The 27,997-nt window shown below is 37.4% G+C and overlaps 2 protein-coding genes across 4 annotated transcripts; both read right to left on the bottom strand.

Annotated features, from left to right (window-relative positions):
• Window positions 1–11: 11 nt before the first annotated feature.
• On the bottom strand, window positions 12–27,338 carry LOC105397196. Of its 3 annotated transcripts, none has more exons than XM_048624421.1 (22): window positions 27,168–27,338; window positions 25,407–25,476; window positions 24,905–25,049; window positions 23,139–23,336; window positions 22,084–22,126; window positions 21,763–21,823; window positions 18,722–18,869; window positions 16,636–16,833; window positions 13,156–13,269; window positions 12,130–12,329; window positions 11,575–11,672; window positions 9,700–9,941; window positions 9,237–9,329; window positions 9,006–9,074; window positions 8,498–8,632; window positions 7,557–7,694; window positions 6,915–7,245; window positions 5,375–5,505; window positions 4,704–4,899; window positions 3,804–3,943; window positions 858–997; window positions 12–474 (listed from the first exon to the last, which is right to left on the bottom strand). In XM_048624421.1, coding segments are annotated over exons 1-22 (2,943 nt in total). In that variant the 5' UTR covers window positions 27,220–27,338; the 3' UTR covers window positions 12–473. The 3 variants fall into 3 exon arrangements, with proteins under 3 accessions (XP_048480378.1, XP_048480377.1, XP_048480376.1); XM_048624420.1 differs by having other exon boundaries at window positions 9,006–9,099; window positions 9,262–9,329; XM_048624419.1 differs by lacking the exon at window positions 9,006–9,074 and having other exon boundaries at window positions 9,168–9,329.
• Window positions 1,988–3,013, bottom strand: LOC125489233. Its single transcript, XM_048624422.1, has one exon. The coding sequence runs from the start codon at window positions 2,995–2,997 to the stop codon at window positions 2,137–2,139; it is 861 nt and encodes a 286-aa protein (XP_048480379.1). The 5' UTR covers window positions 2,998–3,013; the 3' UTR covers window positions 1,988–2,136.
• Window positions 27,339–27,997: the final 659 nt, after the last annotated feature.

Here is a 27,997-nt window from a genome sequence, read left to right as displayed (position 1 = left end):
AAGAGTTTTTCCCCAATTTATTTATTAAGTATACAAACTGTTTACAAAATGAATGATAACATTATCACAGGCTGACGTACTAGAAGATATTGCTTCGTTGCAGAAAGGAATAGCGACACAATAACTGGATATAGAATACATATTTAAGAGATTACATAAAATCTTTTACGTACTTCTAAATATACGATAGCCAGAAACTAAGGACGCATCAATGCTATGACTATTCTTTACATCTATAAGTACACTTTACACTTTCCTAAAAATTATTAAAAAATCTCCATTTTGGAATGACATAAAAGCAAAAAGTAATCTCCAATCTCGCCCTTCCTCCGACGCGATAAGGAATAGTCACAATATTTGATTGTTAACACATAAAAGCTTAAAACTACCTAAGATTTGGTAAAAATCATGGCTTAAGTAAAGGAGATTCCAATTACAGCTACAATCTTATTTTGAGGATGTTGATTGTAGAATCTGTGGACAAACAATTTTCTTTTAATACTTATCATAAAAATACAACTTTTAGATAACAGGATGCACTTGACGAGTAAGGAAAAGCCTGAACGTGTTCGTCGTCGGTCCTTATGTGTATCCTAAATGTAATTGATTCTGAAGGCATTTTCACTGAGGAAAAAAAACACTACGTTATAGGCATTTTATTTAAACTGATTAAAGTCCAAATCTAAAACTCTTTGTCCGAACTGCAACATGATAAATTATAATAAAATAAGTACCTACAAAAATTCAGAATCGAACTCCTTAACGGAAAGTATTGACATCCACGACGGGTCCTAAGATAATTATTGCATACGGAATATGAATACTGGTAGCCCAGAAATGAAGACTACTGTACTCACCAACGGCCGCCCCTCATCAGGTCGACGTAGGTGCCGGCGCGCGCGGCGCACAGCCCGATCTTCTGGCAGACGCCCTTCGTGCCGAAATCCTCGATCAGGTGGATGATGCTGTCGCCGTAGATCTCCAGCAGCAGGTGGCACTGCGGGGAGACGGGGGTGGTGTTAGGAGGTATGTTATTTGTAAAGGGAAGGGGGGTTCCGGTGATAAAACGCAAAAAATAACAAGAGTGCTCAACAAGGGTGGAGTGGAGGTGTTGGTGAAATTACGCAAAAAATAACAAGAGTGGTCGACTAAACGTTCGGTTCGTTCGGTCGTCGGGTTCGTTGCTTTCGAACGTCGAAGTCACAATACAATGATTTTCAGGCTTAAAAGCGGTTAGAGGCGGTCTCTCTGTCGTAAATCAATGGATATATGGAACGTAATGTAGTGGTTGGTAGAGGAAGCCCGAACAGCGCTTGGATGAGGGATATTACAGGTCACGGAAACTTTTTGTTGTAAGTTGTAGCTTAAAATATGTTTTTGAGGATACCTACCTACCTTTTAATTAATTTAGGGAAGAAATTACCTTTAATCTTTAGGATACGGATCAGAGTTAGGGCATGCAATACCGCAATACCGGTATCCGTAATACCGGGATCCCGGACAAAATTCCCGCTATTTTCAATACCGGTATTGAAAGTTAATACCGGTATTGAAGTAATACCGGAATCGGACTTTTTTAGGCTTTAAATAAAGCGATTAAGATTTAGTTAGCCTTGTGTTCCTATATACTGTGAAAGCGCACTTGTTCCCAACCGTTTTATGCAGTTTTCGGCTGCTAGAAATCTTCTGTTGACCATGTGTAAACCGGCACCGGATGTAAAAAAATAATTTATTCTAAAATTTCAACTCTAAAACTTAATTCTCGTAAAAATCTACAACAAAATACAGAATATGATTGCATTTTCTTGTTTTATTTTGATGTATACGACCTTTAATCACAGTTTATGCCATTTATTACAAGGAAGTCTAATACCGGTATTAATACCGGGATCCCGGTATTGAGTTGTAATACCGGAACTCAATACCGGTATAGAAAATTGTTCCGGTATTGCATGCCCTAATCAGAGTATAATGACCAATGCCTCTGGACTCATCCACTCACAAATAAGGTTATACACATGATCATCTGTAGAGAGTTTATACCTCTATTAATATTTACACTAATTTTATTATTATCTACAGTTCTTTTATTATATATTAACATAAGAATTATGTTTATGTTTGATTTATATTAATCTAATTCTGGACGGTTAAGGACGCATCAGTATAGTAATCCAATGTTATGGTCTCAGTCACTCGCACACTGTTCTTCACACCGCCTTTATTCATCAGCGTATCTATATTCGGTCCGTAGAAATGATGCCCTTTAAACTTCCTTTGATAATTCACCGCAACATTCCCTCTCAACTTTGCTAAATAAACAACTTCCACGATCAGAGTGCCCTTGCTAGCAGTAAGTATAGCTTTTGCTTTCGTATTTGGAGCTAATTCTGTTTCAACATTAGTTGTAGCTCCAACAGTCATCGATTGTGACACTTCCTCACTTTTACCCCAAGTGTTTGTGAATGAGAATTCAGTGTTGCCAGATGCTTTAAGGAATATCACATTGATTGCATAATCTATTCCTTGAGTGACACCGATTTCTTTGGTTTTAGACCAAGACGTTGTGAGAGTGTTAGTGAGCGATTGGCTGATTCCGGTATTTACTTTGATGGTATTGTTGAAATCGTTGCTGAATTCATGGGTTAACACTTGTATAGGTTTTTTGGTTATGCTTTTCACTCTAGCTGATTCGATAGTAAGCACTTTTTTCACTGGTTCCCAGCCGTATGTTTCATAGAGATCGTTCCACGGAGTGGGACCATTTAGGAACAACGATGATGGTCTTCTACCGAGATATAATTTGGTGGCTATCATGAGGAAGTCACGATCGATTTTAAATAATTCCATGTCCGCTTCATTAACATTTTCAATTTCATGTCCCGAGTAAGTGATTTTTGTTTCGTTAATTCTGCCAGCTTTAATTTCTATATTTATTTTGGCTTCAATAGCTACAATGGATAAGTATAGTAGTAGTAATAAATATTTTGCTACCATTTTATTTTTTGTACAGTCTGTAACTATGTGCACAACACTTTCACAAACTCTATTTAAAACACTATCCAGCTTTAAATACTAAACTTAATATTTGTTCTGGATTTACCCACACTTATTTCGAAGTTTTTCGTGGTATTGGTTATACTTTATCTCATATACTGATAGCTTGTATATTATTATACTCAATAATATAAAACTTATCATTAAGACATTTGAACTCAGAGTAACCTTGAGCACATTGTTTTTTTTTAATGAGTCGTCTAAATACACCACAAGTTTCCAACAACAGGGTAAAAATACAATGCACATAAGAAAACAAATGCGGACTTACATATTACTTGTGCATAAACGTGTAACATAAGCAGAAAACTAGCGCTGTGGCCTTATAGCACGCACATGCTGAGCTGGTGCCTTTTTGACGCTCTGGGCAGCAAACATTGATTTGTACTTATTGTATTTTTTGTTGATGTTAGAGTGTCAAATAAATGTCAAGACTTTGCAATAGAATTCATACAGAAACCTAAAAATTACAAAATATCAGCTATACAGGGTTACGGAGAACCATTAAAACAGTGATTAAAAAAGATATAATTTAAGACGATATTTTAATAAAATTCTATCTCAGAAATGGTTTACGTTCGGATTGAAAGAATTGACCTCTTCTATCTCCCCTTAAAGGGTCCGCCACTAATTACCAATCATCCTGTATAATTGATTATTATTATTGTGCCTCTATGTAGCGCTAAGGTTTTTCTCTTTAACTGTAACGCTATGTAGTGTGATGATAAAATAAATAAATAAATTACCCGGTCATTGTACTTGGCGGGCAGAAGAGCACAGCTCTTCTCCACAACATGCACCACGTCGCGGTCCACCTTCTCGTTGGCCAGCACCTTGTGCACCGCCATGACGACTGTCTCACAGATCGCGCAGTCCAGGATCTCCACTGGGGAGGGAAGAACATGTTAATGTGATGTTGCAAATGTGCTGGATGCAAGATATTATTGAAGTATAATCGTAATAAAATAAGGTTTTGGAAAGAGCGTCACATTTTCTTCGCGAATATTCAGACAAACGTCGAAAACGTTGAATAAACAAGTACCCCCGAGCTTTTTGACACTTTAAAATAAGTTTAAAATTGACATTGTGATATACGAATTTCTACTTTTTGAGTGGCGTCAAGAATCGAAAGTGTTTCAAAGACAATTTTGACCTTGTTGTAACTTTACAAAACAGTCTATGAATTTGAGGTATAGTTTATAATGAGGAGTTTTGCAGGCCTCTTTCAGCAAATTCTTGCTGACAAAAGCATGTAGCCTGGAATACACAAGACCCAGTCCCTTTGAAGTGTATGTACTACCTACCTAGATATTACTACTGTTACTTGTACAAATTACATACCTAGTGTAAGCGCGTTACAAGGCGCCCTCTGATGGCCAATCGTCGGTCGTTGTCATTGCTATCAAATATAAACGGCGCGGCGGCCGCGTCGCTGTAGTCGCGAACAATTATTGTTGACCAATTGTATAGCGTGGAATTGCAGAAGACCTCCAGTCCCTTTGAAGTGTATGTGCCTACCTACCTTCCTATCTACATAATATATGTATAGTTACTTGTACATACCTAGCGTAAGCGCGTTGCAAGGCGCTCCCTGATGGCAATCAGTACTAAAGCACCTGTTACTATTAAATATCGATCACCCTTACGTTTAGCCTTCTCCACGGCCACCCCAGCGGGCTTCCTGCACAGCTTGAGCTCCTGGCACACGGTGTCGGGGTCCAGGTCCTGGGCTAACAGACTGATCACCAGGTCGGCGTACTTCTCCACGAACATGTCGCAGTCCGGCTTCACCGTCTTGGGCATGTGCTTGCAGACGCCGAGGACTACCTTCTTGATCTCGTCCTGGGGAATAAGTATGAATGTTTAAATGTTTTATATTTTAGACATAGGAGAGACCATCGGGGTAGTTCATGTTTACTCACTGACTTATAGAAATTTTTTACGAGGCTGTCGCGTGTTACAGTTGACCCAGTCATTGATACCAGAAGACAGTGTTAAAACTTTTTAGTTGAAGGTAGAGTTTGCCACATGAGGACAGTCGCTGACTACCCCGAGGTATATGAATTGCAGTTATAGTTACAGCATGGTTACAGCGCAAGACATGCCACGCTATGTTTGGACGTAGCGTTACGTATTTCACTACATAAAATGGGTGGTAAATAACGTCATTGTGTTTGTCTGGTACGCCCATACATCATCATCATCATCAGCCTATGTCAACCCACTGCAGGGTATAGGCCTCCTCCATGTTATGCCAAGTCCACGCCCATACACTACACTACAAATATAAATGGCGTCCAAGTTTAAAATTACGTACATCATTGTGTTTGTCCTTGATCTGCTCGTCGATCTCCTTGAGCACGAACTCGCAGATGACGCAGATTCCCTTGGCGGAGCGCGGCGCCAGCGGCCGCCCGTTCACCGTGTGGTCGCCGATTTCGTTCGTCTCTGAACAAAGGGAATATGTTTATTTATTTATACAGACACACATTGTAACATAACAGGTAAAACCCAAGTTATAACAATAATTGTATAAGCTTATGTTTATTTCGTTGCTGTGTAACGAACGATTCGCCTAGAAAGTAAGTTTGTGGACGAAACGTCTTTCGGGGATTCTGTGGTCTAACAATTCATAGGACAATCCACTGTGGATAAACCATTTCAGACTCGTTTATTTCAGGCACACATGTTGTGTTTGTAGTGTGACACAACAAAGGTGGTTTTCAGCAATTGCTATTATCGAATGTACTTCATTGAAGGACATAGGGTTAGTAGGGGGCTCATAATAGCTATAGTTATTCCATTTATTTCATACGCAGTGATCGAACCAAATCAAAGTCAAAGTCAAAGTCAAAATTTTTTATTCATCGTACAAATATAAAATTTTCTGATGAACGTCAATTTTTACAAATTACTCTCCGTTCGGATAAGGGGGGGCTCTTTCTGTCTAAGGAGAAGAACGGAGGCAAGAAACTCCTGAGCCATCTTTTCAAAAAAAGACTTAAAACTAGTTGGTATACAATACATATAAGCTTAATTATTATTATTATAATAATATGAGCAGAGCTAACTACTTATCACAGCCATGCATTAACGTCCTCTAAGTAATCATCAATTCTATAATAAGCTTTTTTACTGAGTTTCTCTTTAATGTAACACTTAAACTTATTCTCTGGCATTTGAGCAACTTCTGCTGGAAGCTTATTATAAAATCTAATACAGTACCCTAAAAACGATTTATTAACTTTCGCCAGACGCATCGCTGGAAAAGCCAGCTTATGCTTGTTCCTAGTATTAATGTCATGATTACTGCCAATTGTATCAAAAGTTGAAATATTCTTTCGTACATACATTAAATTGGAAAAAATGAACTGACATGGAACTGTAAGGATGTTAATTTCTTTAAATAGTTCTCTCAATGAATCCCTGGAACCAAGTTTGTATATAGAGCGGATGGCTCTTTTCTGTAATACAAATATAGTCTCAATATCAGCGGCTCTACCCCAAAGCAAAATGCCATACGACAATAAGCTGTGGAAATAACTAAAGTAAACTAATCTGGCGGTTTCAACATCGGTCAGTTGTCTAATTTTCCGTACAGCAAAAGCTGCCGAGCTCAACCTTCCAGCCAATTTGGCAATGTGAGGTCCCCATTGTAACTTTGAATCTATAGTCATACCAAGAAAGACAGTATCATTAACTAGGTCCAATTTATTCCCATCTAGAATAATGTTAGTATCGCATTGTCTAACATTCGGCAGTGTAAATTTAATACATTTCGTTTTGCAAGGTGCTGCGATAATCGCATAAAACAAAATACGCTAGATATATGTATAGCAAATATAGCTTTGTCTTACCAATATCACCGCCAACGTGCTTCGCCTCCGCTTCCTTGGCTTGCTTCCTCTTGTTGAAATGGTTCAAGTCCTTTTGCATCTCGGGCCTCTCGAAGAATTTATCAATAGCGCTCAATTTCGGTTCCGGCTTCGTATCTCCCTTCAGCTTGAGCGGGTCGGCCACATTATCCGTGCACAGTTTGAGGTAGACGCAGATCTGTTGCGCGTCCATATCGGAGATCAACATGTTGACCAACTGGTCCGTGTACTGGTCGACGAAGTCTACGCACTGGGTCTTGAGTTTGGTGGAGAGGTGGTTGCAGAGCTGGTCAAGGGCCGTACGGATGTTTGTCTGAGAGAGACAAAACACGTTCACTAAAGAGTGTGTTTACACGGAAACCATGCAAATCATAAATACAGATAGAAAAATTATAATATAATCTATGTAAATAGTTGGGGTTTTAAGATGAAAATGCACCCTGTATATTTCACCAAACCACTTTCTTAAACACACTTTTAGTATTCTAGAAGATAGATCATAGCTAAAGTGGGTTCTAATCCATGTTCCCTTCTTATAAATCGGCAGTTTCTTGAGCCTTACCACCTAGTGGAATTTTCATATCCTTTATCTACCAATACCATAAAAGCACAGTACAAACATACCTCAGTGCGGTTGTTCTTCAGCATGGCCTCGAGTTGCTCCACTGCGAACAGGCACAGCGGACAGTTGGACTTGCCGGAGTTGATGTCCACTTTCTTCACCTCTTGCGTCATGGGGCAGATGCCGAGTCCGGGGCATACCTGCGGGGAGTTGAAATTGGCGTTATAAATGTATGTATGATGTATTTTTTCTTACTTCTCGTAGATTTTCAGCAATCTTAGAGTGTCTTTTTATTTGAATTAATTTAAAAACTAAGTTGTAAAATAAAACATACTGACAAATGAAATACTTTCAAGCATGATTGATTGATTTCGTAATGAAACCATTTATTTTGGCCGTAGTTTATTTGTTTAATAGTATTTTAATTAAAAAACACACAAACATTGATATCGATTCTGAAGGCGGAAATTTTAAATTTAGAAACGTCAAAACCTTAATTTCTTTGTTTAAAATTCGACTCTATGATTGTTTCCGTAAATGTCATTTTATGCTAGCAATTTTTTTAGTTTGACAGCGTTAAAATTAGAATTTCTGCCTTCAGAATCAACATCATTGTTTACCCTTTTCGCCAAATAAGAATGAATACAGTATATATTATGTTTAAATGATGGACTAGAGAGCTCAGGGAATTTTGTTATGACGAACGGGGTAATATGATTTATATTTTATTGAAACTTATGGAAAAAGTTGTAATAATTATTAGTTTGGACTACAATATTACTAATGATAGCCAGGTATTTTATAGAGCACAAAATGTTTGAATTTCACTAACTTGGAGATAAGTATAAATAGGCTGTCAAGAATAATAAAAAAAGACCTGTCAAATGCGTTTCTCATAAAGTAAATTCGTCAAACAGACCATTTAGGTACAAATTATTTTCTCTCCTTCGAATGTACTTATCATTTACAAAAAACCCTACCACTAATGCTGTAATCTACTCACACTGGCGGGGTCAATTTCCTGTACAAGCAGGGCGATGACTGCCGGTCCGTATTCAGTAACGAACTGCTGGCACTCGTCCTTGACAGTCTCGGGCAGGCGCAGGCATGCCTTGTCCACCACGTCCTTGATGCGGTCCTGTGTGGGAAACGAGAGGATGTTATTAAAGTTATATATAAGTAAAGCGCATGCTGAGTTGGTGGCTTTGAGACGCTTTCGAAAGCGAAGCGACCTACCTACTTCTTCTGTATTTTTTTTCTTTAACTGTAACATATTCTTACTTTCAAATGGTCTGAAAATATTTTATGCAATAAGGCTAATAAGAGTAAGTACATACGTTTTGGACGCCCGAAGTGTTTTGTTTTCTTTAACGTTGCATGGAAAAACGTCTCGGAGATTCGGAGATGTTACATAGGGCAGAGCATGGTGTGTGTTTTGTACTTTTGTGTAAATAGATCTAGAGATAATTGAATGAGTGAGATCTAGAGAAGATCTTTCACTGTGACTGTACCTCAGTGTTGGTGTCGCTCAGCTCCACTTGCAGGTAGTGCAGGAAGTACTGGCAGAAGGAGCAGGCGGCCTTGCTCTGCGGCAGACTCACGAACATACGCTCTATGGCACTAGAAGCGCTCTCTTGTTCACTGTGACTGTACCTTGTTCACTGTGACTGTACCTCAGTGTTGGTGTCGCTCAGCTCCACTTGCAGGTAGTGCAGGAAGTACTGGCAGAAGGAGCAGGCGGCCTTGCTCTGTGGCAGACTCACGAACATACGCTCTATGGGCAGCGCGGGCGCGGGCTCCGAGCCTAGAACCACCACGCTCTCTTGCTTGTCCATCTGGTAGGGAGAAATAATGTTTTAGGATGTGTTCAAATGTCACTGGAATATATGACACGGATCGTAATAAAATGATGCCCATGAAAACTCGTTCTTTTGTTTGTCCATCTGTTGAAGAATATAATATGAGGGCGTGGTCATATGGAGCGCTGTGATTGGGTATTGCGTGCGACCAATCACAGTACGGCAACGAAAATCGTTGAGGAGTTAGAGGGTTGCGTTTCAGGTGTTGTGTTGCCGAAAGGATGGGCCACAGACTCGTAAAGTAACGTTTACAATCTTGTTAGTTATATATGAATTTAGTGGAATGTGCACAAATACTATTTTACTTGTGTACTAGGTACCAAATCACACACAAAGAATATCATACCTTGTAGCTATTAGCTTCGTCTGTACCAATCAGCTGTTTCCTGGGAGTTATAGCCTTGACCGTCAACTCTCTGTCCACCAACGGGGCAATAGGCTCAGTGTTCCCGTTGGGGCACACGGACATCAGCGCGCAAATCTCTTTTGGCTTTAAGTCCGACACGAGGTAGTTGTAGATCACCGGGTAGTACTGGTCCACGAGGCTTAGGCATTCCGTCTTGAAGTTGCCGGTCTGTTTGCAGAGACCTGGAGGGAATAGCAATGGTGTTAGAAATTATTTTAATTGTAAATAGTTGATAAAATCGTAACCTATGTAGTAACAGCCGAACCAATATTAACGACAAATGGCTATCAACACCATAGTGTATGGCGCAAATTTTATACTTAGATCGCGATATGTACTAAATAACTACAAAAATACATTCTTATCCATTTATTTCAGAGCTACAAAATCATAATAATCATCAGCTAATGGCCGGTAGTATAACTAGATTAGGATGGTTTAGGACAGAGTGTTTATAATGCGGCAAGTTACTTGGCGACCCTCCTTGCGGGGTGAAAGAAGTGGCGGGGGCGAGGTAGCACGACATGCTACACACGTAGAAAAGTGTGCCCGGATTAATCTCGCGATAGCTTGTAACTATTTCTGACGTAAGTAAAATTTTATTCTATGAGTGTTCCCGTAAATGTCATATTTAGCTTAAAATTTATAGTTTGACAGCATTAAAATTTGGATCTTTACCTTCAGAATATCTACCAATTTGAATTTATTTATGTAAAAGTGTTTTATTTTATAAATCAATTTCCATGTCACTTTCATGTTCACTCTCTGTTTGAACTTGTTCATCGTCGTCGTCATCCTCATCTTCATCATCGTTTTCATTAACTTCAATTATAAATCTAAGACAAAAACCAATTTATGTTTAATTTACAATAAATTATAAATAAACAATAACATACCTGTCCAATACATCGTCAAATACTCTATCAGATTTATAATATTCGTCTTAATTTTTTATGACATGGTCGTCACAATTTCTCCACTTTTTAGGCGAATAATTAGAGAAAAGAAACTCTAAGTCTTTTATCTCTTTATCTAAGTTAGAGTCAATCGACGTTCTTGCGAGCTCGCCTTTCACGTACCGCCACACAAGTTCAATAGGATTTAATTCCGGGTGGTATGGTGGTAGGCGAAGCACGATATGACCATTTTCTTTCAAAATTTCATCAATTTTGTAATTTTTCTCTGTGTTTTGCTCATTAATTACTTTCATTAAATCACATAAATTTTGGTTGCTTTCCTAGTTACAAGAACTGACAACTGACGCACTGTCATAATATATGGACTCTTCGTCTTTGTTGTTTACTTTTTCGTATCTGACTGCGCAGTACCAACCTTTAGCCGCGTAGCATGACTGATCCGGTACGCTGTTCTACAAGAAGCCCCTATATTGAGACATTATACGATTTGTTGTTTTTAACGTTATTTTGTTGACGAATTATAGATACCTAATAATAATATGATGATAATATTAAAAAGGCCTCAACACTCATCCTAAGACTAATGGTCTCAGGATCAATGATCTCATGTGGGTCGCACTCAAATTATGACAGACTATATAAGACATGTGGCCGCCTCGGCTGCGCGGCCGAGACTGCCGTAACAATGACATGCAATGCACGCGTTGCCCTTCCCCGCTACCCTCCCGCTACCCGCTGTCGTCTTGGGTACCTCGTCCCCTCCGCGTCTTTCACCCCGCAAGGAGGGTCGCCAAGCAACTTGCCAATCTATAGGCGCTCCTCGGTAAAAGCCTACACCAACACCAACAATGGACCATTACCGTAATGGCATTACGGGCTAATTAAGATAACCACTGACCTTTGAGCACCTTGAAGAACTCGATCTCGGTGGTGTTGGCGACCAGCACGTCGCGCAGGTGCAGCACCAGCTGCTCGCAGAACTCGCAGGGGACGTCGCTGCAACAACGGAAGTTCATCAACATTGGTTCAGCATTTTCTTCAGGTCTTTCACAGGTTTCTTCGCTAAGCTTGCTAACGTGTTAATAACAAATACAGAGAGGAGTTGGGTTTGTTGCACCCCTCAGTCTATATGAAAAACTTTCGTTCTACCACTTTTCAAAACTTATTCTGGATGACCCCCTGAATGGACAACATTTAAAAAAAACTCAAGCTACAAACCGAAAACCAATTCGAAAATTTAGCTTACCATACCATTTTTGCAAGCCTCTGTATAAAGGTTCGCATGGGTATACATTTTCCTGTATCAGATCTACTATCTCACTTATTAACGTCGATATCGCTGGGAAAGTGAAATGGAATTACCTACATCCGCCTCATCCTACAGTGCTGCTTTTTTACTTCTATTTTGTATACTACAAATTATTAATCTATACTTATTTAACTATCCACTTACTCGTTAACCTCCACATCGCTGGCCAGATCATTCGGGAACACGTATTCATCGTGTTGATGGTACTTGTAGGCGCACTGCCCGCTCACGTGGCACACTCCGGCCGGCTGCAAGTCGCTCTTGAGCGTCGCCACGATGTTCTCGTAGTACTTGAACACCAGCATCGAGCAGGCGTCGGAGAGGGAGCCGGCCTTGCGGCACGCCTGGGGAGCGGGGATTGGAGTTTAAATAAACCAAATTAAGGTATTTCTGAAACTTAAATACAGTACGTGCGAATTACTGACTGACAAAAACCAGAGGTCATATTAACTAGCTTTGGCGTACCCGACGTGAATCCTGGTTCTTGCTGGCCAGGTGCACCGTTAATTCGCACGATTAGTATATGTGTGTCAGGGGAATGTGTGTCTTTTCGTTTACATAAATGGCCAAACCTATACCTTAGCCACTTTTTACCTATTAGACGACCAACGGAAGCCGCTAAATATTTCGTTCCTAGAATTCGGTATGTTAAGTAAAAAACTTTGATGCTAATTCCAAAACCGTTTCGAGATATTATCTTCCTAATAAGTGCCTCATTCTTAAAAATATAAAATATTTTAAGGATTCCGATTATTTTATCAAAAATGAAAATATAATTTGTCCTTCAAGACGCTCCGCATGGTTAAAGTTTCAACCAAAGAGAATAAAAATCTTCAATTGTTCAATGTCACTTCTGTCAATCTAAAGTGGCAATATTCACAGAGTTACGATCTTGATGACGTCAACGGCTACACGGAAGTGGATGACGTCATAAAATCGACGAAGAGCCGATCTTTATATATTTTTTATAAACTAACGAGAAAATAATTCAAATTAGTGTCTCAAATTCCGACATACTTCAATTTAAAATTATAAAAATAATCACCATAAGATTACTTAACAATGTAACGAGTAATGTAACAAGTGCAATCTATACTACACCGTCTCTCAACTCAAGGCTTTAAAGTACAAAACAAGATGGGATCCATAATACATAATAGTTTAGTATACCTGCAGCATGTTGTACAGGAAGGTCTCGTAGCTGGTCTCGTCGAAGCGCTTGCGCATGCCGGCGACGGTGCGCTGGCAGCCATGGCACTCGGTACGCTGCTTCAACACCTCGTTCTGAAATTAATACACACACGAGTAAATAAAATGTTCAAATTGATGGTCCCACCTGGGAATCGAACCCGGGAACTCTGAGTATATTGAAGCACAGCTTCTACCATTAGGCCACATCGGCTGTCCAATTTCAAAACACAGTAACAGCCAAGAGACAAAATGTTCACGAGCCAAAAAACGTTTTTGTCCCTTCATTTCAATGCCCTGGTAGAACTATGATACATATCTAAACGAATGTAAGCTTAAAAGAACCGGCAGAACCTAGGCTTTACATACAATACTATTTCATTTAAATATGACTAATATTGTTGCTGTAATGCACAAAAGAAAACACTAACTAGGTTTTAAATGGTTTTCTCACCCTAAAACCGCCCTCACTGACCATTTTATAACCTAGTAAGAGCCATTATTGTGTAATTTAAGACAAGTAAAGTATATTGAAATTGCAATTATAACGTAATAATTTATATGTTTTTTTTATTTTTTTATTTTTTGTTTCCTTCACATAATATAAATCAAATTTTGCAGCACTTTTACACGACCGCACTAAGTAATAGCTGAAATACCGGCATATTTTTAAGTTTTATCTAAATGAACCAAATCGCCATATTAAGAAGGCATGTCTGACACGAACATTATTTATGGCTGCCTTAAATTAGACAATATTTCCTAAATTTTGAGCTAAAATTAGTTTACAATGTTTGAGTTTTTTTTGGTTTATGCAAAATAGGGCTAGTAGAAACGTTCTGACGAGAAAGCGGCTGTCCCATTTTAAAACACAGTAACAGCCATGAGACAAAATGTTCAGGAGAGCCAAAAAACATTTTTGTCCCTTCATTTCAATGCCCTGGTAAAACTATGACAGATATCTGAACAAATGTAAGCTTAAAAGAAGCGGCAGAACCTAGGCTTTACATACAATACTATTTCATTTAAATATAACTAAAATTGTTGCTGTAATGCACAAAAGAAAACACTTACTAGGTTTTATATGGTTTTCTCACCCTAAAACCGCCCTCACTGACCATTTCAAAACCTAGTAAGAGCCATTATTGTGTAATTTAAGACAAGTTAAGTATATTGAAATTGCAATAATTGCGTAATAATTTCATTTTTTATATGTTTGGGATCCTTCACATATTATAAATCCAATTTTGCAACACTTTTACACGACGGCACTATAAGTAATAGCTGAAATACGGGCATATTTTTATGTTTTTTTTTTGTTTTATGTAAATGAATTAAATAGCCATATTAAGAAGGCTCTAACATGAAAATTATTTATGGCTGCCTTCAATTAGACAATATTTCCTAAATTTCTATCTAAAAATCAGTTTTCTCTTATTTATAACTTGTTTTTTTTTTGGTTTATGCAAAATAGGGCTAGTAGAAAGGTTCTGACGAGAAAGGTCTCTATGGCTTTTATAAAGAAGACAAAATTTACTTATGTTCTACTTTTAATTCAACTCTCTAGGTCTCATTGGTGCAAAGATACAGGTTCTGAAATGTCTGATATTTTGTTCGAAAAAAGTGTTAGTAATAATGTATGCCATTTGTGACTTACTAAAATTAACGGACGAAAATTGTCCTTTGCTGACCATTTCAAAACCTAGTAAGCGCCATTGACCATTTTAAAACCTAGTAAGTCATTTTCACTTACTGTGTTTTAAAATGGTTGGTGGCTCTTACTATGTTTTGAAATGGTTTTCGTGGCATTTTTGATTTCGCAGGGTGGAGTTACTAGGTTTTTAGAAATTTTATTTTCGTTTCTAAGCGGTTTTTTGATATTCTGACAATGCAGTTTTGTGCGGAATCGCCTAAAATAATATATTTATTTATTTATTTACAAAAAGGTAACAAACAGTCTTTTGCGTACATTATTACATATTTTTGGTGCTTAATGACCTATAGTACCATTAATTAATATCAAAATAAATCAATATATAAATGACAGATTAATAAAATAAATGATATAAATTAAAATTAGTGTAAACATGCAAACAAATTAAGTGAAATTAAGATAATTAAATAAACAATTAAAAGAAAATATAAACAATTTTAAATTAAGTTAAAAAAGTGAGCAGTCTATGTTGCGATTAATATTTAAATGATTTTAAGACTAGATTTTTAAAAGAGTTTAACGAATTGTGAAATATGTCAACGTCGGCAAATTCCCTATCCATTAATCTTGCACAACGCCTGAAAAATGAATTTTTGGCATAATTTGTGTTACACAAACTTGCATGAAAAGTATCTTTAAATCTTGTGTGTGCACGGGGGACTCTGAATGTGATATTCTCAAGCAGTGTAGGAGAATCCACTTGGTTATTTAATATTTTAAAGAAAAACGATGCGTCAATAAGTTTTCTACGATTTTGTAGTGATACAAGGTTATAGCGTTTAGCAGAAGTTTTGTAATCTAGAAAGAAATTTCCGACACGATAATCTAAAGCTTTGGTAAATTTATTTTGAATTTTTTCAATGCGGTCGATGTGAACTGTATACTGAGGGTTCCATACTACGCTATATAAATCAAAGACCCGTTTTTTTTAAAGTTGGCGGTTACTGTGTTTTGAAATGGGACAGCCGTGTTGTTGAAGGATTATTAATTTATTACAGTGTAGATAAAAAGTACAACGGAATTTATATTTGATGCATGTATATTTTATTTTTCATGCTTTTTATTTTAATTCTACTCGAAAATAGTAACATGTTACTTAGGTATGTGGAGAAACATTTCCATACAGTATAAAACAAGGTTAAGTTTGTTGTCATCCAATTAATAAAATAACAAAGAAATATTTGTAATTATAAGTCGTGATAATAAGACTTGTTTATGACTTCGGAACGTGTAGATAGTAAGTGCATGACTCGTGTAATGGCATTTCAGATTACTAATAATGTTTAACGATGTTATATTCTAGTATATTTAAAGTAAGTATCTATATCATTATGATGAATAAGTAAATAATTCCAAATCCCATAGAGATTATTGGACAGAAATTTTTTGCCTAAAATAATTTTACACATGTGGTATGCCTTCATAAACGGTTTGCCGATAACCTACACTAGTACACTTTACTCCGGTATAACTTCATATTTATTTAAGAACTTCCACCATATTTGCATAACCTTAACATTGCGATTCATAATGTTGTGACAGGACCCAATATCTTAAAAAAAACACTATTTATGGATTGCGCTTAGGGTTTTCACCAAGGAATAGCCAGTCAGAACAGCTTCATTGGCTGAATGTCCACGGTGCGCCGTTGTGTACATAAAATTACAGTTGATACGTCAATCGGAGAGGCTCCTTTATTTTGTCATCGACGCAAACTTACACCATACAAAACTTATTAATATACTCACATATCCGACGAGCATCTTATCGATCTCCGCATTGTTACACAACCCCGCCACCGAGCACACGGTCTGCGGGTTCATCTGCGACGCCAGGGTCTCCACCAGGTCGGGCACGAACTGGTCTGCTAACTTCATGCACTCCTTGCGCACCAGCTTGAGAGGGATCAGCATGCAGGAGCCTTCGAACACTTGCTTTAGTTCTTCCTGGAAGGTGGTTGACGTGTGAATAGTGTGATTGTTTATTCAATGCCTGGTACATTACATTAATGAAATGTGGGACTGGACAAGGGGCATGTTTACCATATGCAGCCAGATATGCTAAAAATACCGCTATATGGATGACTAGTAATGGTAACCGGCGCAGAAGCACACCCACAAGGATATGGATGTAAACCACTGCGTGAACAAAAGGTGATTGTGAAGGACCAAAAATAGGCCAAAGCGGTGTGGCACGTTCTCCAGCCCGCTAACCTTAGACAGGTAGTCACTTCTGGTTGATTGAAAAGTTTAAGGATGTTACGCCTCTTTGGCAGCAGACCACGGTGTCCAGTAGTGGAGCATTACAATACAATACTTACACTTTATTTGCACCAAGAACATAAATAACAAAAACTTAAAAATAAAACAGTACAAAGAGGTGGCCTTATTGCTATACGAGGGCGATACCGAAATGATCGGGAATAGAAAAAAGTACAAAGATATCATAATATTATTTACTTTTATTGTTTTTCAAAGTAGTCTCCGTGACATTCAATGCACTTTTTCATTCGATTAAACCAATAATTGAAACAGTAATTCCAGTCTGAAGTGGATACTGTCAAAACAGCTGATAACTGAAAGCTTCGACCGCCTCTTCTGGGCCGCTAAACCGTTGACCACGTAGCATATCTTTAATTCTTGGGAATGTAAAATAATCATTGGGGCTCAGATCAGGGCTATACGGAGGATGGTCCATCAACTCCACGTTTTCCATATTTAAAAACGTTCTTGTTTTGCGAGCGGTATGAGAGCTTGCATTATCGTGGTGAAGGATTATACGACGATTCGGGTTAGTTTTACGAAGTTCTCTTACGACTTCCGGCAAACAAACTGTTGTGTACCAATCAGCAGTAACCGTCCTTTGTTCTTGTAATGGAATCGTAGCCACATGGCCACTTTTCGATACAAACGAAGCGACCATTTTTTTCGACACGCTGCGTGAGCGAATAACTTTTGTTGGCTTGACCTCACCTTCGAAGACCCAAACTGCCGATTGATGTTTTCTTTCGGGCTCATATGAATAAATCCACGATTCATCACCAGAGACGATATTGTAGACAGCATTTGAACTGCCTCCATTGAACCGTTGCAGAGCAGATCGACACCAATTAACACGAGCCGACTTTTGTTCCTCGGTCAAACGGTGGGGCACCCAGCGCGAAACTAACTTCTTGACACCCAGTTCTTCATGTAAAATGGTTTGAATGGCTGTCATACCAATGCTGAGAGAAGCCCGAATCTGCTCGTATGTCACATGTCCATCTTCTTTTATTAACTGGCGTACAGCATCGATGTTATCTTGTGTTACCGCTGTTTTTGGCCGACCAGTAGAAGGGAATGTGGTAAGAGAGGAACGTCCACGGCGAAACTCAGAATACCAACGATATATAGTCGTTTTACTTGGTGCTTCAAGTTTATAAATAGAAAAAAGCTCGGCGAGACATTGTTCTTGAGATAAACCTCTTTAGCATTAAGTTCGCCTATGTACAAATAAATTTATGTGCAATAAAGAATTTAATAATAATAATAATAAACCTCGACGAAAGTTGTGAAAAATTATTGCACGGAAATGTTCCCGCGTAAGCTCCATTTTTTACACCGACTTGTCAAATTCAAATGGTCAATACTCTTTTATTTTTTACTTTTTTTAAAATTCGAAAATGGAATTATGTTTGAAAAAACACTACATTTGATACACCAAAAAGGTTTCACTCTAATTTATTCCTAAGTATTCTATTCCCGATCTTTTCGGTGTAGCCCTCGTAACAATATCTACCAGACAACCTTTGCATTACTGTCATCAACCATGATGATGTTTGATTTTCATGATTACCTGGGTCTCGTTGCTCTCAAGCTGGTCGCGGGCCTGCGTGACCATGTCGGTGCAGATCTTGCAGATGGAGTCCGTGTCGTTCTTCACCTCCATCTTGGACCACACGCGATCTATGCAGTGCCGGGTCGCCTTGCACTCGTGGCCCGTGCTGGGGGGACAAGAGGGGTTGAGTCAGTAAAGCGTGTAGAGGAAATTGGCGGTGGAGGTTATATTGGTAGGCGCGAAATGATTCCTTTAGGAATTCATAGGAACTACGCCTTCTGCAACTGCAGGGCTCAAAACTTTTGACATGGAAGCACGGGGCGCCAAACTTTTGACGTGCACATCTTGTGCCCTGTGCTAGCCGGTAGTGCATATTGGCACCTTAACATATTATTATATTTAAATAGAAATCCATGACACAGACTATTAAAGAGACATAATATAATATACCTAAGGGATGGAGGGAGGTGAAAGTAGTATTTTTGCCTAAAGCGGGTAAAGATGACTACACCTCTCCGAAAGCCTATAGACCCATTAGTCTGTCATCATTTCTTCTTAAAACTTTAGAACGACTGTGTGACAGATATATACGTGACGGTGCACTTTCCGTGAAACCTGTCCATCCTAACCAACATGCATACCAACCGGGTAAGTCAACAGAGTCGGCCTTACACGCAGTGGTAAGCAAAATTGAAAATTCAATATTGTTACAACAATCCTGCCTTGCAGTTTTTATCGATATTGAAGGAGCTTTTGATAAAACTATGTTCAATAGCATAAGTAATAACCTTAAAAATCATGATGTAGACCCGGTCATCAGTGCCTGGATAACAAATATGCTTAAATCAAGAACAGTATCTTTTACTTCAACAAATACAATAAGATGCAAAGTAGCAAAGGGATGTCCGCAGGGTGGAGTGTTATCTCCATTGCTGTGGGTTTTAGTTGTGAATGATCTACTTTGCGATCTAAATAATAAAGGTTTTACAACAATAGCCTACGCCGATGACGTTACGATTCTCATTGGCGGTCTGTTTGTAAATACCTTATGTGAAAGGATGCAACTTGCACTGAACATCATAGAGGAATGGTGTCACAAACATGAATTGTCAGTGAACCCAACCAAAACGGAAATGGTTCTATTTACCAAAAAGACTAAGATAGGTAATTTAAAGCTACCTAAACTTTTTAATACAACCTTAAAGTTAACAAATGAGGTAAAGTATCTCGGCATATGGCTAGACCACCGCCTAAGCTGGTCTAAACATGTGGAGAAAACCCTAAGTAAAGCAACAATATCCCTATACCAAACTAGGAAACTTGTTGGATCCAAATGGGGACTCAAGCCAAAGCTGTGTAAATGGTTGTACACAGCGGTGGTCAGACCTATAATAACATATGGAGCAGTGGTTTGGTGGCAAAGACAACATAGGAAATTGCGAGGCTGACCGACTAGCAAGAATGGGATCAAATACCCTACCAATAGGGCCAGAACCATTTATTAGTTTGTCATCAAAGGCAATAAGGCAAGTTCTCACCGATAAAACACTATCTGAACACAATCAGGAGTGGAAAAATCGTGTAGATTGCAGACAAACTAAAGCGTTTATTGTATCACACAACCATAAACTTACACGCTACTTACTCAACCTGTCCCGTAGTAATATATCATTAATGGTAGGATTAATAACAGGACATTGTTGCGTGAATAAACACTTATATACCATAGGTAACTCAACTAGTCCCTTATGTAGGACATGTAAGGAAGTAGATGAGACGGTTGAACATATTCTGTTAGCTTGTCCACCTACTACAGAAACAAGATTATCTATTCTTGGACCAACAGAGCGCCTACCTCAGCTATTACAACACCCAGGCCTGCTACTCCAGTTTACTCGGGAGCTAGGCTGGCTGAGCTGAAATCAAGGGGATATGTACAAAGGTTCCACTCGAGAGAGCCACGTACAGGAACTTCACCCCCTATGAGAATAGAATAGAATAGAATATACCTAATTTGAGCTCCGGTTAATTGAATAAATATATGAAGCCAGTCATGAATGAAAACCTAAATGAGGAAACATGTAACTACTCGCTAAAAGCGATAAAATTAAACGTGAAGTTCAAAAGTAGAGCAGTTATATTGCCTATAATATTGTGTTACTTAAGAACATTTGAACAAGCTATACCTACGTAAATAATATGAATCAAATAATTTCATCAAATTTTAATAAAATTGCAGAGTTTCATTGAACAAGCCAATTTTACAGAAGCAATTTGTCAGAAACCGTAACATTCCGAGTGTTATTGTTTTGTCACAGCTCGCCTCGAACAAAGCGACTTACGTAAACCCTGGGTCATTGTTCTTTGCACTATTAACCTAATAATGGCTTGCTTGATACCGAATCGCACTATTCTTATCGAACGCTCATGATATTGAGTCGGCAACTATTGGTTCAACGATTTCTGTTTTAAAAGAAGAATCACTTCGTTGGAGAAGTTATATACTATACTATAATCCGCCATGTTGGTTTTATACCATATACATTAATAATACCATCTGATAACCTTTGCAGTAATATTGTATCAGTTTTTGCTTTGACTTGAATATAATTATTGTGCTTTAAACATAATTAGTAAACAAATAAAGTCACTTTTCATTACTGATATAAACATCAAGATGAAAATGGATGCGTATAAGCTCAGTACTACATATAAATAATTATAAGTTGATCGATTATTTTCATAATAAACAAGTAATTGACACAATTAACTTGTATGTCCATTTGTCCATGATCAAGTGTATCGGATCAATCGAAGGCCAAGATGCGCAATATTTCAAGCTGTAGAGTCTAGATATCTAATAAGTAGGTACTTTTATTTAATAGTTATAAGTACTTACTGGAAAGGGTGTACTACTATCCTCTTATTTGAAATCTCATATCATAAGATCAATAAAAAATTTGATAACCATCATCAAATTTAAAAAGTGTCAAATTCTATAGCCCATCTTTCTGTGGGACAGAATATGTATCTATGTTTGGGATAATGTAAAACATTACCTGATGTTGGAGCACCAGTAGGACGGTCCCCAGGTGCATTTTTCAGCGCCGAGCAGCACTTCTGTAAAACATAAATTAATACTTCAATATACTTAATATTATCTTGACCTTGCAGATAAATTACTTGTGGCACGGAGATGCCATTTGTTTAAACAAAATGCTAATAGTAATTAGATTCGTTCTATATTCCTTTAATTAAGGTGATTATGTCTCAATTGTGAGAAAAGTGAGATAGTTAATGGTTAGTCCTTATAGTATAGTTAGCGCACTGTAATAAATTATGTTCAAAGAACGCAATGAATAGAAAGAAAAGTCACTTACGTTTGTGTTCCTTGTGGTCAGTGGACTGGCCAATTTTCTTTTTCTGCAAACAAACAAAGAAGACTATTATTCTCATGTCCTAAATTGTCCACATGCTTGCTGGAGATATATTATTGAAACCATCTTCAGATTTATCATTCCTATACATACAATAGGATGAATATCTGGTGTTGCTTTGCACAATGGAAAAATACATAAAAATTACAACCGAACACATATTGAATGATTTGTACATGAGTAATAAAAAATAACAATTCATCAATGACTAAGTTATTAATGGAGTGCTTTAGTGTTCCTTGGTATAGGTCTTGGTTGCATTCAGTAGTGATAAACGAAAACATTTTGAAGTACCAATAGAATATAATAATATACTTATGTTTCTGTGAATGGATGCTTAAACAAAGACCAACCCACCAACACTATTATATCTAATAAAGGTGACCCCAGTAAACTTGGGAGCTAATATTATATTGGATATGATAACACACAACAATATACTCTATATAGCGTCATTTCTTCACATGTTATCACTGGACGAGCGTTGTTTATTTGCCTTATAATCGTTAAATGTTAGTTTTGCATTCCTAATTTAAATATCCATTCCTACGTTTTTATTTTTATTTTTTATGTTTAGCACTGAATAGTTATTGGCCGAGTCACCTTTGCAATTTTCAATTTACTGTACACTTTGAAAGAGGAGGGGAAGATGGTAAAGTTGTCGTTTGGAAACATAAATTTATTGATCAGATTGCAAAATTTTATGATACACTGACATGTGACATAGAAAATACGGAACCTATAGATTGGTTGTATGTAAAGATAAAATATTACCTGTACTACCACAAAAAACTTTAAACACTGTTTAGCAAGTGTTTAAAACGAAATTTGACACATGTTAAATACTGTCTAAGTTTTTCTGGTAAGGCCCTATGTTTAATCTATTTTCCACCCATGAGTCAGGATAAAGCTCTTTGCGCTTGGGAAATCGCTTTTGCTGACTGCACCTACAAATAAAGCGTCCTGACCTGTCAATAACAACCAACATTCACACTCACGTTCAATTCAACCAAGTTATCCAGTTTCTCGTTGTTGCACATGCCGACGATGACACACATGGTCTCGGCCCGCACGTCTGAAGACAGCACGTGGCTGAGGTACGTCGCGAGCTGGGCCGTGTTCTCCTTGCAGATCTTGGAGGCAGCGCCGATGGAAGCGTCCTGGCAGGCCGAGCTCACTCGGGTGGATAGGTAGTCCTGGGGGAAAGAGTATAGTTATAAAAATAACCAAACATTTATTTCAATCAAATATTTAAGTCTTACAAATTATTACACCATCAATAAACAATATTAACAGAAATTAAAAAAAAAATATATACATTTTCAATCCGCAACAAGCTTCGTCATTCTGTGTAGAACATCGTCATCATCAGCGTAACAAGCTTCGTCAAAGTAAAAAGTAAAATTAAATTAATCTAATAATCCGCCACGAGTCATACCTGGCCCAAAAGTACCCATAATGCTTGCTAGTTATAGAAGAGTATAGTTAGTTAGTTATAGAAGTCAAAGTTCACTTCGGGTCGCTGAGCCAGCGGAGTAAGTCATAGGAAAGGGTTAGGACAACCAGTGCCCATTCACCACTGTGACCAGAAAGATCTATTGCGGGTATTGTGACTTCTCTTACTGAGTTAAATCTATGCAATCCATTCCCATAGTGGAGGATTGACATGGTAAAGTTGTGTAAGGGCTGATTTTTCAATGGTCAGATAAACGCTATCTGAAGGAATAAGATTGTTGCTGTCACTTTCAAAACCAAACATTCAGTCACGACAGCATCATCATTATTCCCCAGATAACCCTTACCTGACCATTGAAAAATCAGCCCTAAGAAAGATCTTGTTTAGCAGGCCCTGTTTTTTTCTGAAGAAGAGGATTCATAAGATAAAGGCCGATGAGTTGTTGAGAATTTGTTATGGTTGTGTTTCTACCTACAATGCAGTAGGCACTAAATGTGCAGGTTTCTTTACTATGTTTTCCGCTACTGATCAGTTGTATTCAATGCTGGTAAATACCAAGTATCTGTGAGTGGTGGCGTGGGAACTAACTTGAGCCTTCCTCAGGCGAAGAAGCGGCAAGTGATTGATATCATCAATAATACACATTCCAAAGTCGACATTTGAAAACTTCATAAACCATAAAAAACTAGCATGGCCGTTAAAACGCCAATCATAGATAGATAGATTATTCTTTATGTACATTGTACAACACACATGAAAATAACTTAAATACTAGCACACATATACAAAAATTCCAGTCTTATCGATAAGCGTTTTTTTTTCAAGACAACCTTAGGGTGGAAGGATATTTAATGATCACAGAGTGTACTAAATAATTCTAAAGGAATAGCATTATTTGAAAGAGCAATACAAGATTTTAGTCTCGTGTTGTCGTGCTTGTCTTGCATTATTTAAATATTACTAAATAGATTTGTAGTTTAGTACTTTAGTAGTAGAAGTACTTTAACTTCATTGTACGTTCTTTCATATAAGAATATATAAATATAAAATAATAAGTGGCCTTATCACTAAAAGCGATGTCTCCATCCACCTTATGTTGTATATGTCGCAGGCATCTGGTTTGGTTAAATCGCTAGCGCGTTCATTGGATGGCGCTACTCAATTGTATGGCTAAAGGACAACTCGTCAAGTCGTTGAATGTACCGTTTGACGTCTTGACTGAACGTGATTCAGCGAAGTCGTTGAATGGGATATAGTATAGCAACTTTGTAATGTCTTGTTACCATGAACATGACCAGATATACATACCTCATTAATGAGATCCTTAACATCCTTGAGCTCGTTGAACAGCTTGACGAACTTGTCGGACACGGGGCCGCGGCGCACGGGCACGGCCTGCCGCTGCCACACCGCGTCCACACAGTGCCCCACGGCGCCGCAATCCGCCGCCGACCTGTCGGGGAGGATGTTAGCGACCGTGTCGACGTGTTCTGGGACATATGAGACTCTGATACTGATCACATGGGAGTATTATTTGTGACGTAAGTTAGGTAGGTATGTTTTTGACATAAAAATATTAAGTACCATAATATTTATGTACAGTGGTAAGTGCTACATGCTGGGGGCTATATTTAATTGCTATTACATACATACTACTTTAACTACTAAAGTAGGAGTAAACCCAAAAACATGTTATTCCTGAATAAACAACTTTATATTGACATAAAAATGATGTAAGGATGTTTATAATGTAAATTTATAGTAGGTATAGTATATTACATTAAATTCGGAAGTGACTGTGATATCTTACCTCAAGGACTGACACCAGTACTCGGGGCCCTTGCTGCATTCTTTCGGTATTTGTCGAGCCAACGACAAATCTGAAACAATGGAGTAAGTTGTAAGCCAAATTCATTTAATTACCACATCTGTGACTAACTCTATTTTCCTAATCATGTTCCTGCAGCAAGGTTAATAAGGTAAGGTTAAACAATTAATGGTTTTAATTGAACCGCCATGGATCTGTGTAAGAGTGTAACCTTCTTTCCAAATCGAACTAAACATGATTTCTTTAAGTGACCAGTACCAGCATCATACAGTAGCAATTCTGTCCAACATCTGCCAGATTCATACCCATTATTTCAGATTACAGCATTGCTTAATGATTGTTAATATGTGATGGTGGTAAAGAAGTTTAAATGTTTTTTTTTGTACCTTACATGGGTATTGGAACACACAAAGAAATATTGTTCAATCTAAATTGAGTAGGTATAAACAACTATCTCTGGGTCAAACTGGTCACATACTATCTTTCATTGCTAATTATTTATACTTAACCACCAATGTGATAAGGGTTTGTAAAAGTTAACTGTAATGTGTACTGTAATGTGTGTTTGTAACAAATATTCTCAAAAACTGTGGCATAGTAGTTTTTGGGGTAATTTGTTTATAAATTATTTCTCCATGAAGTATCATGGGGATGTATAAATGAAAATCTAATGTGGATATAAATAAATTGAACTTGAATATATCCTTGTACTGTACTTGAATGCCATATAATGCTCCCCTATGACATGTAAGCAGGATATGTGATTAATGTTAATAAAGCTCAAATAACAAAACATGAATCATTTGTGAATCACTGTTTTAATAAAGTGTCAATTATGCTACTGAAGTGTTTTTATTAGATAGATAGAATACTCTTTATTTGCACACCAACAAAGAATCATAGGAATAACAAATTGCAACTTAATTAGTTATTAATTTATTGCACAAATATATATAGATATATAATAAATTAGTGCACAAAGGGTGAACTGAATGCAAAAAGCATTAAAAAACACATTATTTACAAGTGAGGTGTGATAAAAAGTCAGTAACTCCCTGCTGATAACATTTATAGATTTCCAACTTATTCTGATTTTCTTGTACAATTCATATTTGCTAATTCAATTCTAGTAAGCTGATACCTGCACAATAGGCATAAAACCTGAATAACAAACAAACATATTCATTGAACCTTTTAACCACTCATATCCCACTGTCTCATTTTCAATTTTACCGGGATGTGATGGATTAATGTAAATCTGTAAAACTTTCAACTCTTTGTGATTAGTAAAAATCTTGTGCATCACATAGTCGCTTTGTAAAGCTTTTTGATGAGTTTATATAGGTATATTACATACTACCCACATCCTTTCTTTCTAATAGGTAAATAGCTTGGACTTTAACCTAAAAGTACCTTATGGTAATGTAGTACACCTGTATGGAATTTGGTCATATTTCATAAGAATTATGAATGTAACTATAGTACTTGTAACACAAGTAATTAACTCAATATGTAAGTGAGTAGATAAATAATAATATCGGTAAGTGGGTAGACCACACCACACACTGTTCCAAATAGAAGTTCCTTCTAGAAAGCATCTCAATAGCATGAAAGATACGAAACTAGCTAAATAAACAATGTTTTAATGACACGGTTCATTACCATTTAATAAGCGTAATACAGCATTGCACCGAATTTCTAATTAATAATACAAGGACAAAAGCGGTATAGAATGGTACTTACCAGAGCAACAAAGGAGTGCTCCAAGGAGACAAACAGCTAACGTGTTTGTCATTTTAAAAACCGCGACTTTATTTCGATTGATTTAGATGTCCACGAGTTGAAGACTGAAAAAATACTAAATAATTTTCACTTTGTTTGAATTGCGTATCATCACAATACAAATGATAAACAAAATGTCAGTTGCGACGCTGTTGCGTACCGTAGACTCGCAGATCGTAGACCGATATTATTGGTCTATGTCGATATGATTTTTAGTTGGCTTTTCTATCATATCAAAAGTCCGTTTAAATTATTTTTCCTTAATTTATGTACCTATATCAATCAAAAAATCAAATATAAAAATTCAAATAACAATCTCTTACGCAAAATATCCTACGCAACGATCCTGTAAACGTCAACATGACAATAGTAGATAATGATTCTGATTTTAACGCCATCTATTGGCAGTTATAGTATTTATTTCATTTTTAATTTGCTTTCGTAGTTCTTGCTACTCATCAATAGGTGGCAGAACAATTTTAGTTCTGCTATTCGTCGCTAGATAGAGCTACAGGTAAACAGGTTTTATCTTTTGTACCTTGTCAAACAGAAAGAATGAATAGGTGGTTTGTTAAGGGGAGTACTTACAGACTACAACATTTACTTACTTTTAACAGAACAACGAGCCGCACTCTGACTATGTTCTAGTATATCATCCGTTCACGAACTTTTTATGATGCTTTTGCCTGGGCCTCGAGTGCGAATTTTTTCACCCTGGGCCCTGTATTGTACCATTCGTGGTTTAGGGAAATGTGTTAGTAAGTATAAATAAACCCTCATTTTTAACATTT

Source organism: Plutella xylostella, chromosome 12 (assembly GCF_932276165.1).
Source record: "Plutella xylostella chromosome 12, ilPluXylo3.1, whole genome shotgun sequence".
Lineage (NCBI taxonomy): Eukaryota > Metazoa > Arthropoda > Insecta > Lepidoptera > Plutellidae > Plutella > Plutella xylostella.
The sequence above is the reverse complement of the archived record's forward strand: the minus strand, read 5'-3'. Positions and strand labels throughout refer to the sequence as shown.